The sequence below is a fragment of the Equus przewalskii genome, chromosome 31, assembly GCF_037783145.1.
Source record: "Equus przewalskii isolate Varuska chromosome 31, EquPr2, whole genome shotgun sequence".
Classification (NCBI taxonomy): Eukaryota; Metazoa; Chordata; class Mammalia; order Perissodactyla; family Equidae; genus Equus; species Equus przewalskii.
In genome coordinates this window covers 29,071,436-29,089,705 of record NC_091861.1, presented here as the reverse complement: position 1 = coordinate 29,089,705, position 18,270 = coordinate 29,071,436, and the positions used below count along the sequence as shown (strand labels likewise).

Here is an 18,270-nt window from a genome sequence, read left to right as displayed (position 1 = left end):
GCTCTGCTCCACTGGGAAGGGAAGGGCCTGTCCTGGGAACCCTGAGGCCAAGGGCAGAGCTACGTGGGGACCGGCTCAGGACAACGCTGTGTATAGGAAAGGCAACTTAAGCATACGTATTAAGTATGTCCTTGCAGCCCTCCCCTCATCCCACACCCACCACCTAAGCTGCTGACACCTTAGACCCCACGTGGAACCCAGGAGCTCAGAGCTTCATGCCGAGTTCTGAACAGATTCATCGCCATGCCATTAAAATAGTTGTCTGGGGCCAGAGGCGAGGCCCTAGGGACAGTGAAAAGGACAGAGAAAGGACTCTAAAACGCACGTTTGGGTTCTGGCGGTGGAAAAGATGAGCAGGAATGAGGTCGCAGATGGAGAAGTCACCTGCTTCATACAGAACTGGGAGGCAATTCATTTGTGCCTTTTTCCTGCAACGGCCACGCTATGGCCATGCCGCCTTGTATGATTTCTTGCGCCTGTGCAGGAGCCCTCCTTTGGCCTGGGAGTTCCCTAAAGACAGGCAGACACTCATCGTCTGGGCGCCCCCCAGAGACCTTCTCAGGACACCTGCCCGCAGAAGGGACACCCAGAGAAGAAATCTCACAGTCGCTCAATCCATCACTCCCACTCAGATACTTTTCACTTAAAAATATTTATTAAAATGAAGAATGAGCCTGAAAAAAGTATTATCAGAAAGCATCCCTTTGCATATTACTTCCAGAATCAGCAAAAGAAGGAAAAGAATGAAAGAAATCCGCTCTGCCTTCCCCGGAGACTCCAGCGGGAGGACGGAGAGGACTGGTGGCCCGCTGTGGAGAGCCACGGGAGGGCCCGGTCTCAGGATTTGGGGACCAGAGAGGCGCCCGCCAGGCAGAGGCCCCCGGTCGCAGATGCCAAGCCCAGAGAACAGAGGATCAGAGGAGACACAGGCTTCGGGAGGGTGAATTCGGCTGGAGAGCTGGGGTTCGGGCATGACGACCCTGGAAGCTGGCAGTGTCTAGGAGGCGGCGGCCACGCCCAGGAGCCGCTAACTGTCCTTGGGCGCCAGGATCTGCTGGATGTAGTTGACAACATTGCTGTGGAGCTGGGAGGCGGTGGCCGCAAAGGTCTCCTTGGCGAGGGCCTGGGCCACCTCGCTGCCACCCATCATGGCACGGTACAGCGGAAGGGTGTACTTCTGTTTCCCCTGCAAGAAACACAAGCGCGCGCAGCCTCAGCGGCCTGTTCGGCGGGTCTGTGCCGCCCCCTGGCCCCAAGGACAGCAGTCACGGCAGGTCCAAAAGGGATATGGGGTCAGCACTGGAATGAGGGGCTTCCCAGACTGAGCACTCTTGTTCTGGCATCTTCTTGGGGCCAAAGATCCGTGCAGACAGACCTCAGCATCCCCCTCGATCCGTGATGGCAAAGGATGTGTACGCTCAACAACATGAAGGGGACCCAAACCTGGAGAGAACTGCAAGTGCTCAGCCCCCAAGTCAGCAGCGGGGGGCGAGGGCTGCAGCGCATGATACCGGGGCCGTGCACGCTCCCACGGCAGCCAGGCCAAGCAAAGACACGGGGCAAAGGCATGGCAGCATGCGACACATCAGAGTCCCTGCAGACAAGGGGACGCCTTCAGAGGCTCAGGACACCCTGCAGGGCCGCAGCACACAGACGGGGGAGACTGAGCATGGCTTCTGTGCAGCCCGCTCCTCCCGCTCTGCAGTCTGAGGACGGCCACCTTCAGGGCCCCAGCCCGGCCCCAGCAGTGTGACTCTCACGGCTGCCCCAGGACCCGGCTGGCACCTGAGCCTCCCAAGGCTCCTCTCCCCAGGACCAGCCCCCCGACGCAGGACCCCGCTTCCCAGTTTGGGGATCGCTCCCACCAGCTGTTCTCCCTCCGGCCTCACCAGCTGAGCTGCAGGGGGCTCCCTGAGTCCACAGGCTTCTTCCCCACCGGGCTGCGCCCCCACCAGCCACGCTGAGAACAAGGCTGCTGGGAGGATCCACCGAGGCCCCTCCCCCGGCCTCAGCTCCAGGGCTAGTCCAGCCCCGAGGCCCACCGTGTGCCCCAGAGGTCGCCCACCGTGTGCCCCAGAGGTCGCCCACCGTGTGCCCCAGAGGTCGCCCACCGTGTGCCCCAGGGGTCACCCACCTGGCTCTGCAGGAATTCCTTCACCTTCCAGAAATCCTCCTGGTGGTCATTCTTAAGGACAATCTGGCCCCACCGGAGCCTCAGCTCTGCATTCCGGGAGTCGGAGACCTTTGGGTACGTCTCTCCGAGTTTCTTCACGTTCCCTGGAAACAAGAGATGGGTCACTGATGATGCAGAGCCATGTGTCTGAGGCCAGACTTACCCCAGAGGCGAGGGGCCCCACTCTCGGACTCTGCACATCTGCCCGCAGCCCTCCCCAGGTCCCAGGAACCACCTCAAGGCGTCCCGACCACCCGCTTCCGCTCCCGTCGCTCCTTCACGCTCCTGACAGTAAAGGCCTCTTCTCCCATTGCCCTTAATTTCTAAGGCTCTTCCACCAAACTCCTCTTAACGTTATCACAGACCTTCTGCAATCATCCTATTTGCCTTTCGCGACCAAAGCACACACCCCCCCAGTACATCCTGCCCCACTTTTTCTCCTTCCCCGACCCTGCTCACGCTCATCCAGGCTTTAACCTTTTTTCAGAACGACACGCTGGTGGACAGCCTTTCTGGCTGAGCAGCAACAAGGCCTCAGTGGTTCAGAGCTTCCGCCGCCTGGGTCCGAATCCCAGCCCCGCCACGGACTGGCCGTGGGCCCTCGTGGGCCCTGGGCTCCTCCTCCATTACCTGGGATCCCAGTCACAGCACCGACCCCACAGAGCGGCGACGAGGATGAAATGACTGGACAGATGTACAGGGCTCAGAAGAACTGCCCGCACACCCCGAGGACGCACTGAACACTAGGCTTTCTGTTCTGTCCCCAGGGCGTTTGTGTGGATGACCCCCATCCTTCTGCGGCTGCTCTGCCCACTGCCACCCTCCCTCACTCCTGGCAGTCCCCGGGGCGGGCGCCACAGCGGCTTTTCCCGAGTCTCCTCCGGCCGCTGACATCCAGCTCTGCACACAGGAACTCTGATCACCCGTAGAAGAAAGCAGCCCCTCTCCTTACCGGGAGGGAGGGGTAACTTCTGAAGGATCTGATCCAGGAAGTAAACCAGCTGGTAGGTCTTCCAGGTAGAGATGGCCACAGCCTCAATGGCCTTCATGTCCAGCTCCTTGGCCACCCACAGCTGGGCCAGCTCTTCGGCGGGCTTCATGAGTGAGTCCCCAGGAGAGAGATCAGGGAGGTAGGGGGGCCAGCCAGGGGTATTCAGCCATCGATCAAACTCAAAGCCTGTTTGGGAGAAGAGAGAAGACACCGTCAGGACCCTCGGGCAGCGTCGCGGGCAGCGTGCCCAAGCAGCTCCCAGAGACCTCGGGCTCCTGCCTGCCTCTCTCCGTCCATAGGGGACACCACTCTCCCACGCAGCCACCTGCTCCCAGGGGCCCAGCAGCAATGACACCTAGAGACGGTCAGAGTTAGACTGGACTGCCCCCTTTTCTACTGTGAGAATGTTTTTAGCTCCACATCAACACGGTGCTGTCAGAGCCGGTGGACGGATGCTCTCCGAGCTTCATTCAAGGTCACGTCCTCCCCAGATGACCAGCATAGCACAGGGCTGAAGCCCCTGGCCTCCAGGACCAGGTTCCGGGGCTCCTACCCCAGCTCTGCCATCACTCAGCTGGGAGGTCCCAGCAAGTACTTCACGTCTCTGCACCTCAGTTTTACCTGTAGAATGGGGGTGAGGGGCCCCGCCTGGGCGGGCAGCTGTGAGGCTCAAACGCGCAAGAAGAACTCAGAACGCTGCCTGGTGCGCAGTGGGCACTCAGCAATTATTATCCACCATCAGTTACAGAGCCTCCTGACCTTGGAGGGCGGCCTCCAACCGGAGGGTGGGTGCAACGGGGCCGGAGCAGCCCCGGCCGTCAGGGAGGCTGGCTTTACCCAACCATTGATGGAAACCACCGAGGCAGCTCCCAGCACTGTGGCAGTGTCTCCTGGGCTGTCACATCCACGGCAGGACCTTCTCCACTCTCCCTCACGAGCAGTGCCTCCCGAGCCGAAGTCAGGGCGGCCACCGGGACTGTCCTTCCTTTAGAAGGCAACTCCACCCTCTTATGGCTGCTGCTGTCGCTGCCTGGGCGTTTCAGCTAGGGCAGCAGAGTTATAGGTCTCCCTGTGCGTGTCCAGGAGCGAGCAAGGAAAGCAGGGGGAGGAGGAGCTGAGAGAAGTGGCTGTGCAACAAGGCCCAGCACCCTGTTTGTTCCCCAAAGTGCCAGGACCGGGTGACCTCGAAGCCATCTTTTTGCACCCCACCTGGTCTTTGCAAAAGTAAACCAGAGAGAATTCTCGCATCGCCTAGAAGCCTGTGGGCAGGTTCCTCACTCACCTGGAATGGAATCCACCTTCCTTTTCTTCAGCTCAGGGAAATATTCCAAGAAGAATTCCAGAAAGTCATCAGCTAGGATGCTTTGGAATTTAAATTCATTGACATAGGCCTGTGAGGAGAGAGGGACTTTCAGTTACTCGGGGTCCCGTGGCGGGGGGGGGGACCCCGTTTCTCAGGGCATCCACCCTCCGACATGGCCCAGCTGCCTGACTGGTCACTCCTCCTTCCCGCCCATCTCTGGGCTGCCCATACCTTGAGAAAGTTGTCAAACTGTGCCTGGTCACCCACCAAGTGGGCCAGGTACGAGACAAAGCAGAAGCCTTTCTCGTAGGGGGTCTCATTGTAGGTGTCATCCGGGTCGACACCTGCAGAGGAGGCAGACGGGACCTGACGCTGGTGACCCCTCGCCACCTGGTCCTGCTCGGGCCCCCCGTTCAGAGGAGAACGGGAGACATCAGAGCTCAGCGTGCCCAGGGCCGGCAAGGCCAGGGATTTTCCAGACCCATCCCGGCCTCTCCGGGGCCCTTCAAAGGCGACCCTAAAGGACCATTAGCTGTGGCCTCGATAGGAAGACACAGACCCCAGCCTCCCGTGCGGTCTGGCCAGCTCCCTCGTTCCTGGAAATGCTTTGCCTGGGCACTTCCATCGACTCAGGATGGAGGGCTCCACGCCTCTGCAGCCCTGCTGGGCTCCTACACTCACGTCCCCTCCCAGAAGAAGGGGCTGTTTCTACGAATGCTCTGGGACTAAAATAAACGGATTACCAGTCTACAAGAAGCTCATTTTCATAGTCAGTGGCACCAGGGAATGGGAGCTTCAGTTGCACAGAAAGCTTTTCGGTTAGTCACACGCGAGCTAAAGAGCAATGTTAGCAAACACACGCACGCGACCTTGGACAAGTCACTTAACTTGTTGGGCGCTCAGTCACATCCTCTGTAAAGGAAGGCTAACACTTGAGCTACAAAACCCACAGGTCTGACTTGACGACAGAAAAGGAGTGGTAAAGAGTCTCATAAAGCGACATGGACCTGTACGAATGCAAAGCGACAGGGAAGTCATTAGGAACCGCACAGAGCCGGACAGAACTCGTCTCTGCCGGATCGGCCACGGCCCCCGCTGCCCAGGGGCTGGGGAACGGCTGCCAGGAGCCCCGAGGGCTCCTCCCGCTGGTCACCACGGCGCTCGCCAGCGTGGGCTCCAAGCTGGCTAGGGGAGGGGTGGGAACAGGAGCCGCGGACCTGGTTCGATCTTCACCCGGAGCTTGTTGAGCGGGTTCTCCTCGCCGCTGACGTCCATGTGCTGCCGAAGCAGAGCCCGCCCAGTGGCGGCTTCCAGGCAGGTGTAAGCGGCCCCTGGGGCAGAAAGAAACCACAGGACCAGAAAGCTTGTCACCGCCTCCCAGCACGGTTCCTGGCAGGACAGGCTGTGCTGCCCCCTCGCGGCCACAAGAAGAACGATGCCAGACACCTGAAGCTGACCACTGCCACCCCCTGGGGCCCCGTCACCTGCCCTCCCACCAGAGACCCTGACTCTGTAGCCCCAGCTCTCATGGCTCTGGGCTACGAGGCGCTTGGCTGGCTCGGGCTGTCGGGCTCTGCCCTACGTGAGGACTGGGGTCCCACCTTTCCCTCTGACAGTTACCTCCACAGCCATGTATTTCTATTTTTAGAGATAGGAATGTGATCTTCTATGAAAACAGGGTATCTTCATCTGTCTGTTCCCGTCAGACAAGAGAAACTGTCACCCACAGCTGTTCCAGGGGTCACTGAGTCTCCTCCTGGCTCTAAGGTGGCAGGGAACGGTGGAGGGGAGGGCACCAGGTCTCAAGCAGCAGCTCTGCCCCTTACGATGCTGCAACTCTGCACACCTGACTTAACCTCTCCTGGCCTGTTCCTCCGTCTGCACCCTGGGATGACAACACGGGCCTGCGGGACTCTTGGTGGCTGTTCAGGACATTCACAACTAGGCTCCTGCTTGATACACTTGGGAGGAAAGCGGAAATCTGAACAAACTTTCTGGGAGGCAACGGATGACATGAGCTAAAAAGCCTTTAACATGTTCAGGTCCAAAAACGATGTTTCTAGGAATTTGTCCTTATTGAAATCATCTGAGAGATGTATTAACATTCATACATAAAGACATTTGTCAAAATGTTATTTCATCGGAAAATTGGAAACAACCTATTGATTGAATAAATTACGAAACATCCATACTATGCAGCTGCAGAAGAAAATTCAATGACTTGGGAAAATGCGTAACTTGATTAAGGTGAAAAAAAAGGCAGCTGGAAAACCATGTGCGGTCTGATGACTCGCACACGCAGAAAAACGTCTGAAAGGACATCCATTGATTATCTCCAAACAGCGAGATTATGGATAATTTGTGTGTGGGCCCTCCATTTACACCAAAATAGATTTCAATCAGAGAAATAATAAAAATAACAAATGTTATATTTTTAAAAGCACGTGATGCATGGTGGGTTTTCAATAACGAGAGGGTTGAGAAAGCCTTTTGAAAGCACACCTGGGCTCGACTCGAGGTTGTGCCTTCCTTTGCTAGGTGGCCCGGGCACACTTGTCCACCCTCTGAGTCACAGTGAACTCATATACAAAATGGAAATAGTAATGATACCTGTTTTGTGGGGCTACCGTGAAATTGTCAAATGATGAGTGCTTTCTCGGGTGCCTGCGACAGAGCGGGTGTGCAGGTGTGCAGTGGGAGGCAAGGGCTATAACACTCTCATGATTCACGCAGGAAATCAACGAGCTCTCTGCGTGGACGACCCTGGGCAGCTGACCCCCTGAGGCTGGGCCCGGCTGTAGGGAGAGCAGAGCACCAAGTGTGGGCTCTGCTTGGAGGAGGGGTCCTTTCCCTGTCAGTTCCCCTCGGGGTTCAGTCAGTGAGATCCCTCCCCGACTGCCCTGGCAGATTCAGCAACCTGCAGTGAAGCGGGAAGCATTTACTTAAACAGCTTTTGTCCAGAGTTAGTCCTCTATGGCCTTTCACTGGAGCTTTCTGCATGACTGCCACCGCCCTTCACGCCCACTTGTATTCAGAAACCCCCAAGGGAGGCAACAGTGGCCTCACAGGCTAAGGAAGCGGGGACAGGGTCCTGCGGAGCAGGCAGGCAGAGAGCCGGCTTACCAAACAGCATGGTGGAGATCCTCCGCTGGGCATACATGGTGAAGCCTTCGTTGAGCCAGAACTCACCCCAGTTGGCATTGGTGACCAGGTTCCCAAACCAACTGTGGGAGATCTCATGGATGATGACATCGGCCAAGGAGCGGTCCCCTGCTAGCAGGCAGGGGGTGACAAAGGTCAGACAAGGGTTCTCCATTCCTCCGAACGGAAAGGATGGTGGCATGAAGAGCAGGTCGTACCTGCCAAGAAGGCGAGAGGTCATGGAACGGCTGCCCAGGGTGGACTCTTGCTCCCTTCCCAGCCATGACTCTCCCAGCCTCCTTCCAGCCCCAAGAGATGCCGCCACTGAACAGGCACCGTTCGTCCCTGGGCCAGCACCTCAAGTGACACCCAGCCTCCTCAGTCCCGCTGCCCTGTGGCCCCCCGGCTTGCTGGGACTTCCGTCTCCCAGGGGGCTCTTGCTGTCATGGAGACAGCTCTCCAAAACCTTCTGCTCTTGGTACATTTTCAGCTCTATCACACTGAGCCCACAGGTGGCCCACTTGGGGTCACAAAGACCTTAAGAAGCCTTTGGTTTAAGGTTTAAAGTCTGAAGATGTCAAAGAAGAAAACGGAGCATGGGGCTGCTTCCAGGAAAGATAAGTCAGCAAAGTCCCCTGCCAGCGTTTCTTCAAACTCAGCAACTGCGGGGCACGCGTCCCTCACTCCAACAGCCCCCCCACCCACCCACGGTCCCTCCTCCCCAACAGGGAGCAAGGCCTCACTGATCCTCCTCCTCTCCCTCTGGCCCTCACGTCTGGGGCTGGGGCACTTGGCTCCAGGAGACAGAAGGACAAGAAAGCAGCACCAGAGGGGGGACAGCAGGAAAGCGGGGTCTCCGCTGGACAAGAGACACCAGAGTCAAGGGCATACCACACCTGCCCCAAACGTAGGGTCCAAAAAGTTTCTCCCCCGTTGCCAGAAATTCTTCTATGAGCCCGTTGTACTCCTCCTTGGCGGCCTCGATCAGGCAGGGCTCGGCCCACACCCGGCTCCTGGAGATGAGGACACAGAGAGAGCAGAGTGCTGCTTAGGGACCATGGTGGTGACCGATCGTGAAAGCCCCTGCAGAAAGCTGGCCCCCGTCTCGTATCTGAGCCAAATACACGTGACAGTGTGGCAGCCACAGAGCCAGGAGATGCAAGATCAGGTCACATGCACAGACCCCAGAGACTGCTCATCACCTGGAGACACTGCACCCATGACAGTCCCGGGGAGGGCCCGGGGAGGTGGGGACTGCCCCTGGGCTCAGACCCACAGGGCTACGATTTTATGACTATGACATAGACTGCAATGTGGCAAAAGTTATCCAACCCTCTGAACCTCAGCTTCCTCATCTGTAAAATGAGTGGTGGGGATGACATCACACAGCACAGAAAGCCCCTCATCCAGTGGCTTATAGAGTAAAGACGGTTTCCTGCTCCTGGCTCTCAGAAGAGATTCTCATAATAGAATCTCTGCAATGGAAAGACACTTTAGAGATAAGCCTATTAACGGGAACGTGTTAACTGCCTCCGGTGGGTAACGGGGCGTGGCTCTGAGGGGGAAGGTGTGTGCTGGGGAGAAGCATCCTGATCTGCCGGCTTTCAGACGGTCCAGCAAGACCAAAACCAAACCTACACACAAAGAAGACATACGGCAGAAGGCGTGGACATACAGGTGCTCAACGCATCATCCTTTCCATTTTCTGTAGGAATTTTTCATGATAAAAAGATGGGGAAACAGAGGTGAAAAGTGGGTAGAAGTTAAGCAGATCCAACCCAACGAAGGTCAAGGCCGAGAGGGACGTGACCGGCCCAGGCCGATGGCTGAACTCCAGGGTGACCGGACCCCGAACCCAAGGATCCTGTAGCCAAGAGCACCTGCTGCTCCACGGAGCCGCTCTCCCACCCGACACGCTGAGTCGACAGCGGCGCACCGGGTTCGAGGCAAGGAGGAGGAAGGGCCTCTTCCCACCCCTGCAGAACCTCAGGAGCCGCTCCAGGAGGAGTGGGGCAGAGACACAGTGCCGGGCGCTTCCCAAGCAGCAGATGCAAAGGCCTGGCCGGGAAAACTGCTCGTGCAGGTGCGATGGCTGAGCGTCTGGGCCCTCCTGAGAGCTCACACTCAGATCAAGGCAGGGGGTGGGGGGGGCACAGGTGGGAGGGGCCCGCAAGGCTCAGAGGCTCAGGTCACGAGGGCCTCAGGGGCTTCATCACACAGCTGGACCTGCAGAGCTTCAGGGTGTTCAAAGCCAACGAGTGACATATGTTATCAGACTGACGGAGATCAGAAGAGCTCACTCGGACAGCCGAGCACAGAAAACACGTTAACCTACAAAAGTGCGTGAGCTTCCCAAGCAAAACACACAGGAGGGAAGAGTGGGTCCAGGACGGAAGCCGGGGCCACCACACACGAGGCGCTGGGCAGAGAAGAGTGCACAAAGGACCCCAGAACCAGGACAGTCGTGTCACGAAGCCAGAGGAAGGTCAACAGAGGCCGATGATGAAGAGCAGGATGCTAAGACGAGGGCCGGAAAGTACCCGTGTGTCGTTCGTGTTGAGGCCAATGGGCTCTCTCACGACAGGGGTGTCAACGCATGATGGGGACTGGATCCCAGCCCAGTGCACAGGGCGCGTGTGTCCCCTCCTCTGTAAGGAACGCGGCAGGAAGGGAAGGCGGGAGCTGGGGGAGACTGTGGAGTCAGTGCATCTGGGGTTCAAGCTTATTTTCTGCTTTGTTTTGGAGAGCCTGGAACAGGGCTGGGGCTGGAAGGAGGTGGGGCTGCGATCTGAAGGGAGGGGTGGGCGAGGGAGCAAAGAGCCGAGGATACAGGGAGGGAGTGAATCTCGGCCCGGACTGGCTTTAAACAGAAGGAAGGACCCTCGTCAGGGTCCAGAGGGCCGAGGGAAAGATGAGAGCCCATGAGGATGGCTTTGTCCCTGGAGGATGGGACGCTGACGTAATCCTATCTGACTGACGGATCCAATATTCTCAGTGAGGGAGGAGATGAGGTCATCCTCCTGGAGTGAGGCTCAGCAAGATACACAAAAGGACAGTTGAGTGACGCTGAAAGCACAGCTGGGGCTGAAGACTACGTTTGTTACAGTTTTCTTGAAAACCACCCAAACATCTATTTCAACTTTTCTTTAATTCCAACTTTTCACCAAAAACCCAGCACTGTGTAGCGGTACCAGTGCAGTTTCGTTATTTTCTCCATCTCTTGAAGACCCATAGAAGAGGGGGAGGGGAATTGCAGGACCCAGAGCTGTGTGTCACAGCAGCAGGACACACACAGCAAGGTGGCCTGGGGTGTTGAGGCAGATGTGATCGACACACGCCTGGGCCAAGGAGAGAAGTCGGGCCGGAGAGCTGACCGCCCAGGAGGAGAGGCTCAGCATGCCAAACGGAGGCCTCCAGGAGCTGGAGGAGCAGAAACAGTGGGAGCAAGGCCACCAGAGGGCTGGAAGGTCAGCAGGGTGGGGTCAGAGAATGAGCGAGCTCAAGGTGTCTGAGATTTCCAACTCAGTACAGTTCACAATAACCCTAAGTCCAGCCCTCGGGCCTTGAGTGTGGCCCGGAGTGTGGGAACCCAGGGTGTTAGATGTGTCATCACGCAGAGAAAAAAGTCACCAAAGATGACGCGACAGGGTACCCGGCTGAGAAAGGACCACAGCACAGGAGTCAGTCTTCAAGGAATGAGTCTGTGAACTGTCCCCTCCCCAGCGTGGGCATCATAATTAACAACGTCCTTCCACCCACGGCACCTCAGCTTGCTACAACCAGAAGGTGCAGGCGGGGCTGGATAGCGGACATCCAGGATATTTCCGCTAGTACTGAGATTTCTGTCAGAAGAAACCAGGATGCTCTCAGTCAGGCTGGAATCTCATCGCCAGGATTGCAGTGCACGGAGCACCGGATCTGCAATAGAAATACTTGGACGGGAATTCCAGCTCTGCCAACCATGCGACTTTGCACAAGCCATTTCATGAAACCCTCACTATGCTTACATGTGAGATGGAGACAGCACTGATGCCCTCACTGAGTCTGTCAAGGATCAGAAGACAGTATGCATCAGAGGGACTGCTGCGAGATACCCATTACTCTCTTCTGCCCAGGATTTCCTGCTGGGGTCACAGGCACTGGGACTGGAGCCACACTCTGCTAGGGGCCCTCCCAGTCAACAAACCCCGACAAGACCCTAAGATGTGACCCAGGAGGCCAGGACTGTCCATCTGACGGGGGAAGGAATACACCAGCACCACCAGTTAAATGGATCCTGTCACCTGGACTGAAGTACCGTGTTGTCATTTGACTACATCATTCTCTTTTCTTTTTTCTTTTTTTTTTTTTTTTTTTGCTTTTTCTCCCTAAATACCCCCAGTACATAGTCGTGGATTTTTTAGTTGTCGGTCCTTCTAGTTGTGGCATGTGGGAGGCTGCCTCAGCACGGCCTGGTGAGCGGTGCCATGTCCATGCCCAGGATCCGAACCAGCGAAACCCCAGGCTGCCGAAGCAGAGCACGTGAACTTAACCAATTGGCCACAGCGCCGGCCCCTGACTACATCATTCTCCAGTGTATTCAGGAAACAGGTTCTCTCATCTCCCACTCCTAGTGCGTCTCTCACTAACCCACCGCAGTCAGTTCTCTCCAGGGACATTCTATACTTATCTATTTTCCTGTCAACTGCAAAGTGGACCCTTGTTTGGTTACCCGCTACCCTCTCCGCCAGGAAGGCAGCGCTCCATGAAAGGAGGCACTGGTCTAGCAGGACTGGCCTCGTTTGGAGAGGGCGTGCTGGCAGCAGATGCCGATGGGATCCCAGCCACTCCCTCTGATAGCGAGGAAGCAAGATTCATCGTCCTGGCAGTGCCACTGAGCCTGGTTAGGGGGTCTGAGGCTTGTAACTAGTCCTGGCAAGGACACCACCACCTCCAGGAATGGAGAGCAGGGCCAGAGAGGAAGCACACGGCGGAGCCAGGAAAAGGGTCATGGTGCCACTGTGCAGCCTCTGATCCTCTAGTGTCAGGATTAAGCCATCCTGGCAGATCATATGACAGCCAGCAAGAACCCAGCTAACTGCATGCTCTCTCTGTCACACAGGTTCAGATTTATGCATCTGGAGCAGACAAAAAAAGGAGCTCCCATTGTCCTCCCTACAGAAAAACAATGGGATCAAAGGCGTACTTTCCAGGAATTAAGCACGAGAGAAAATAGGGAGATTTAGTAAAAAAGATAAAAAAGTGAGTATAGTTGCCAGAAGGGAATTTAGACTTAAAGATACTAATAAAGATCAGTCCTCTACAACCGCTGCCTATGCTGCAGTGTCACCCTGCAAGGTGGCCCAGGACCGAGGGGGTCGGGTCGCATTCCCGACAGCAGGGCTAGAACTGGGGGAGGGAGGGAGAGAGGCAGGGAGGGAGAGAGCACAGCCACCAGCTGCAGGAAGACGCAGAGAGGGTCCGAGACCACCCCCAGGACCACCCCCCCAGCAGGTCCTCCAGTCAGAGGCCTCCTGCCTCAGCGGTCAAGCCATCCTTGTCCGCAGGGTCTCGGTCTCCTACCTGGGTCCAACTTCAGCCGAAACCAGGTCTCCAACGGCCAAGGCTATCAGATAGGAGGGGATGGGGTGACTCATCTGGAAGAAGAACTTATTTGGACCTCTCTTCTCCCAGGTGTCAGCGCTCATCACGGCTGTGAAGCCATCCGAGACCTGCCAACAGGGAAAGCTCAGGAGGTCTCCCCTGGAGAGACTCTCCCTCTGAGTAGCTGGGAGCACAGCATGGCCAGCAGCCTGCGTGGTGGTGATCACAACCTGGAGCCCATCTTGGGGAGCACCAGGGTTCCAAGAAACCAAACTTGTGCTAAATGGATGGGATTTAGCACAAATAAGATTTCCGTAGGTGGAGGAATTTTTCAGAGGTGCCACTGGAGGGAGGTAATTATTTACCAGTAGAATGTGACCTGAGAGATCTGAAACTGTCTTTCCAACCCCAACGCAGGTACCCTCGGCCCTACCCTCTTACCTCAATAAGAGCTGAATATTTAGATTTCACGGCAGGGGTGTCGAAGCAAGGGAAGAAGGCCCGGTTTAGGACAGCCTGACCCTGGGTATAGAGGAAGGGCTTCTTCTTTCCTGCCGTCTGCTCAGGAGCCAACCAGCAAACCTAAAAGAACAGAACATTTCAGAACCGACACCCCACAGAGGAGTTCAGCAAACCCAAAAGAACGGAACATTTCAGAACTGACACCCCGCACAGGAGCTCAGCCCAGCCACAGAAAAGGAGTCGGCCAGCAGGAAGAATTTTAGAGAATCCTTAGATCTTGCGGCCGGCCAGTTTGGCTCCGTCTAGGAAGTTCTCTCCTACTGTGTGTTTAATCCATCTGGGAGCCATGCCAAGGCGTGGCAGCCACTTCACAGGGCAGAGACACCTCAATGGGTCCCTTCCTCTCTGAACCCCATGGGTCGTCTCAAGAAGTCCAGACCCGGCCTCTGACCCTGTCATCCCATCTTCTTCCTCCGTGTCCTCCCTGGGGTAGTTTCTCACCAAAAAATAAATACGGAAGCAGTTGTATTTGAATTTGTGATTAATATCACTCGCCTGGAAGGAGTCCATGATGAATACATATTCTCCACCCCCAGAATTTACCCTTTCGGAATAAACATATTTTACATTATAGGCACTGGCTATGATTCTAATTTGTTTTCTGTTAGCCCCGCAGCAATGGCAAATCTGAATAATTATTATAAACCCAATTTTTACCAACAGCAAAAAGAAGTTCACTTATAAGGGATGTGACTGTGGAGGTATGTCAGCATCAAATGCCGTTTGGAATTTAGAGAAGGACTGGATGATTCCAGGAAGGTTTCACAGGGGGAGAAAACTTGCTGGTTGAGCCCTCAAAAGCAGGTAGGACTCAGCTGGCTGGAAGGAATGCCAAGGACCTTCTCAAGGAGCTGGACAGCAGCATGAGGAAGGGCCTGGACAGAGGTGGGCTCTGGGAAGTGGTGGCGGCTTCCTCGTACAGGGGCAGGAGGCACACCTGTGCAGGTGTAACGAAGGGCTTTGAACACAGAGGTAGTTGAGACCTATTTCTAAGAGGCATAAGGAAGTCACATTGGGATGTTGGCTTTTTCTTTGCTTGAGTTTTCGTTTGTGTATGAAAAATTTAGCGAGTCTCCTTCCAGAGAGTACAATGCATATGGGGCAGGAGGGGAGAGCAACTCACGGTGGAGAAACCCGGTGAGCGCTGCCTCAGCCAGGTGGTCAAGGGCAATGTCAGCAGTCAGAAATCAGGCTGACACTATGTACCCTCAACATGACGCAACAAAATGGCACTTTCTCTCTGCGAACTTTTGCTCAATTTTGCTGTGAAACTAAAACTGCTCTAAAAAATAGTCCTAAAAAAACTCCCCGATAACCCCAGTCTACTCATGAGAAAAACATCAAAACAAATTCCAACAGAGGGGCATCCTACTCCTCAAAACTGTCAAGGTCATCAAAAACACAGAAAGTCTGAGCAACTGTCACAGCCAAGAGGAGCCGAAGGACAGATGAAAGCTAACTACACTGTGGTATTCTGGATGGGATTCTGGAACAGAAAAAGACACTAAGTAAAAACTAAGGAAATCTGAAAAAACTATGGATTTTAGTTAATAATAATGTATCGATATTGGCTCATTAATTGTAACAAATGTATCATACTTGTAAAATGCTAGTAACAGGGGAAATAGCGTGCATGTGGAGAGGTATACGGAAACTCTGTACTAACTGCTCAATTTTTGTTAGCCTAGACTGTTTTATTAAAAAATAAACACTTTTGGGGCCGGTTCCATGGCCGAGTGCTTAAGTTCGCACGCTCCACTGCAGCGGCCCAGGAATCGGATCCTGGGCGCGGATATGGCACCGCTCGTCAGGCCACATTGAGGCGGCATCCCACATCCCACAACTAGAAGGACCTGTAACTAAGATATACAACTGTGTACAGGAGGGGTTTGGGGAGATAAAGCAGAAAAAATAAAAAAAAAGATTGGCAACAGTTGTTAGCCCAGGTGCCAATCCTTAAAAAAAAAAAAAGAAGAAGATTGGCAACAGTTGTTAGCCTAGGTGCCAATCTGTAAAAAAAGAAACACTATTAATGAAAAAAATGTAATGAATTGATAATAAGAGCTGACACAGAGCCCTCACGAGGGATCAGGCACTGTATCAGGCACTGAGATAAAGACAGCTCATCTAGCTTCCTTCAAGCACACAGACGAGTGCCTGGCACATCTTAATAAATACTGGCCATCATCCCCTCCATCATAATTCCTTACTCATCATCTTTGCTTGAGTTTTTGCTTTTTAATGACGTGAAGGAGATTGAAGGAGTCTGGCAGTACGTACACTATAGAATCTGAAGTCAGGGAGAGGCTGTTACCCTTGGTGATTAGAGTGACAGCCCTGAATGGATGGTGGCAATGAGAAAAAGGAATAAATACAAGAGCCATTACTGTGGACCTCCTCAGTGCCAAGTGTGGATCTCTGCCATTATGTCTGAAGTGAAAGCTACTTAGTTTTCATATTCAATATGAGGTGCCACTTTCAGTAGGCAAATTAAGGAAGTGATTCATTTTTCCAGTTATCTTATTTAATTTCTAGTTCCTGCCCCAAACCAGGAACCAGAATACAGCAGAGCAGCTAGACACATTCCCAGCAGTTGCATCATCCCTAGAGGGCGCTAGGATTTTCCTTCCCTTAGAGGTCAGTGCCTACGGCTTTGGACTTTCATTTTTTAAAACGAGTTCAATCATAAGGTTCATTTATTCCCGGAATGGCGAACAATGAAAACAGAACTGCCCTTTGAGCCAGTTCTAAGAGCAGAACAGGAACTGCTGGCCTGAAAAGCAGCCTTCAAATGTGGGTGCACAGCACCTGGGAAACTGGGCCCAACCCTGTCCGGGAAATGACAAGCAATGCAGCCTAAGGCCCCTCCACCAATGACTTTCTGGCTCTCACAGAGACAGGCCACATAACCTTCATCCTCTTATTTCTCATATTTGCAACCCCAACTTAAGATTTAAGAGGCAATCAATAGTGAGAAGGTCAGGTGACTCTAAAACCCAGTACACCCTAATTCCAGTTCCCACTCTCCCTCAAATTCTCTTCTCAGTCAAATCTGGGACTTCACAGAGGAAACAACAGCAGTTTTCTGGGTTCAGAGTTGTTTCCGCCCGCGGCACCCGCAGGGCACCTAGAGCAAAGTCCGAGTCAGCATCGCGCTGACTAACCGGCACCGTCCCGGCCCCACTGTCCCGGCTCCGTAAAGCAGTTACCCAGCTGATCACAGGCGCCGAGGCCCAGAGCCCCGCGACGTTACACCCGGCGTGTGGGGCGTTCGTCACCCGGAGAGGACCCTCGGGCACAAGTGGACACTGGGAGGGACGAGGGATGCTCTGGACCGGACAGGCCGCCGGGGAGGAGGGCCGGGGCCCCGGGAACTGCGTGGCCGCCCCCTCCCCTCTCCTCCCGCCCTCCTCCCCTCCCCTCCCCGGGCCCCCCGGCGCTCACCCCCGGGCCCTCGCGCACGCTGTAGGTGAGCCGCAGCCACAGGTGCTGGCCGGCCCGGCACGGCCGCGGGAGGTCCACGCACAGCGCCTCGCCATAGCGCGCGAAGGGCCGCGTGTAGAAGGGCACGACCTGGCTGGACGGCTCGTCCGGGCTGCCCGGGGCCCGCCACTCCGGCTCCAGCTGCAGCTCCGCCGCCGTCACCCGGAGGCTGGGATGCGAGTCGAGCCGCAGCTCGGAGGAGCCCCCGGGCTCCAGGCAGCGCAGCGTCAGCACCGCCGCGCCGCTCAGCCCGCGGGCCCCCGGCGGACCCAGCTCGGCCCGCAGGTCCAGGTGCAGGTGCAGCAGCTCGAAGGCCCGGAAGCTGGACGCCGAGGCCACGTCCGCCGCCCGCGCCGAGTGCAGGGGCCTTGGGCCCGCGCCGCAGCCGCAGCCGCCGCCGGGAGACCCGTCGCTCGCCATGGTCCCGACGCGCCAATGCGCACGCGCGAGGAAGCCCAAGCCCGGGGAGAGCCGCGCAGACCCCGCCCCGGGGAGGGGCAGCAGACCCCGCCCCACAGCGCAGACCCCGCCCCCAGGGGGGAGACCCATGCAGGCCCCGCCCCGCCCCGCAGACCCCGCCCCCACGGGGAGACCCATGCAGGCCCCGCCCCAACACGCAGACCCCACCCCCAGGGAGACCAGCGCTGGCCACGCCCCCTCAGGCCCCGCCCCTCTCCCTTGCCTCCCCTCGCCCCCGCCCCCCCGCCGACTCCTCTTTCTGCAGGTGCCTCAGGACTTTGGAGCAGAGGACTGCGGGATAATTTGGTCCACACTCGCCCAATGGTCCCAGGGGCGCACCCTCCCTCCTGGCCTTTCCCTGTGCCCTCATCTTCCCCGCTGGCCCCAGGATGTAGGCACTGGCCCCTGGATTGGAAGGGTCTGGGTTCCAGTTCTCCCCCAAGAAAGGTGAATCTTTCCGAGCCTCTTTCTGCGCCTGTAAAATAGGAGCAGTGATATCTATCTCACGAGTTAATCGTGAGAACTCAGTCTGGTAACGTGTCTAAACACGTGTGGTGAACAGCCCAGAATTCCATGCAGATCGAGGTCCATCCCCGGGGGCTCCAGGATCTTTCC

General features: G+C 56.0%; 1 protein-coding gene across 1 annotated transcript; it reads right to left on the bottom strand.

Moving 5' to 3' along the window:
* Nucleotides 1-636: 636 nt before the first annotated feature.
* On the bottom strand, nucleotides 637-17,704 carry RNPEP (arginyl aminopeptidase). Its single transcript, XM_008544136.2, has 11 exons — nucleotides 17,158-17,704; nucleotides 13,633-13,773; nucleotides 13,171-13,319; nucleotides 8,505-8,621; nucleotides 7,591-7,826; nucleotides 5,685-5,798; nucleotides 4,699-4,811; nucleotides 4,447-4,555; nucleotides 3,126-3,350; nucleotides 2,135-2,277; nucleotides 637-1,186 (listed from the first exon to the last, which is right to left on the bottom strand). Exons 1-11 carry the CDS (start codon nucleotides 17,614-17,616, stop codon nucleotides 1,028-1,030), a joined length of 1,965 nt encoding a protein of 654 aa, XP_008542358.2. The 5' UTR covers nucleotides 17,617-17,704; the 3' UTR covers nucleotides 637-1,027.
* Between the last annotated feature and the right edge of the window lie 566 nt (nucleotides 17,705-18,270).

What these genes read in the sequence shown, in the direction of transcription:
- RNPEP (XM_008544136.2), bottom strand. Translation starts at nt 17,616, where the DNA reads ATGGCGAGCGACGGGTCTCCCGGCGGCGGCTGCGGCTGCGGCGCGGGC. An exon ending in GCGTGCGCGAGGGCCCGGGG is followed by an intron (nt 13,774 to 17,157) that starts GTGAGCGCCGGG and finishes CTGTTCTTTTAG; the next exon opens with GTTTGCTGGTTGGCTCCTGA. An exon ending in AGGAATTCCTGCAGAGCCAG is followed by an intron (nt 1,187 to 2,134) that starts GTGGGTGACCCC and finishes TGTTTCTTGCAG; the next exon opens with GGGAAACAGAAGTACACCCT.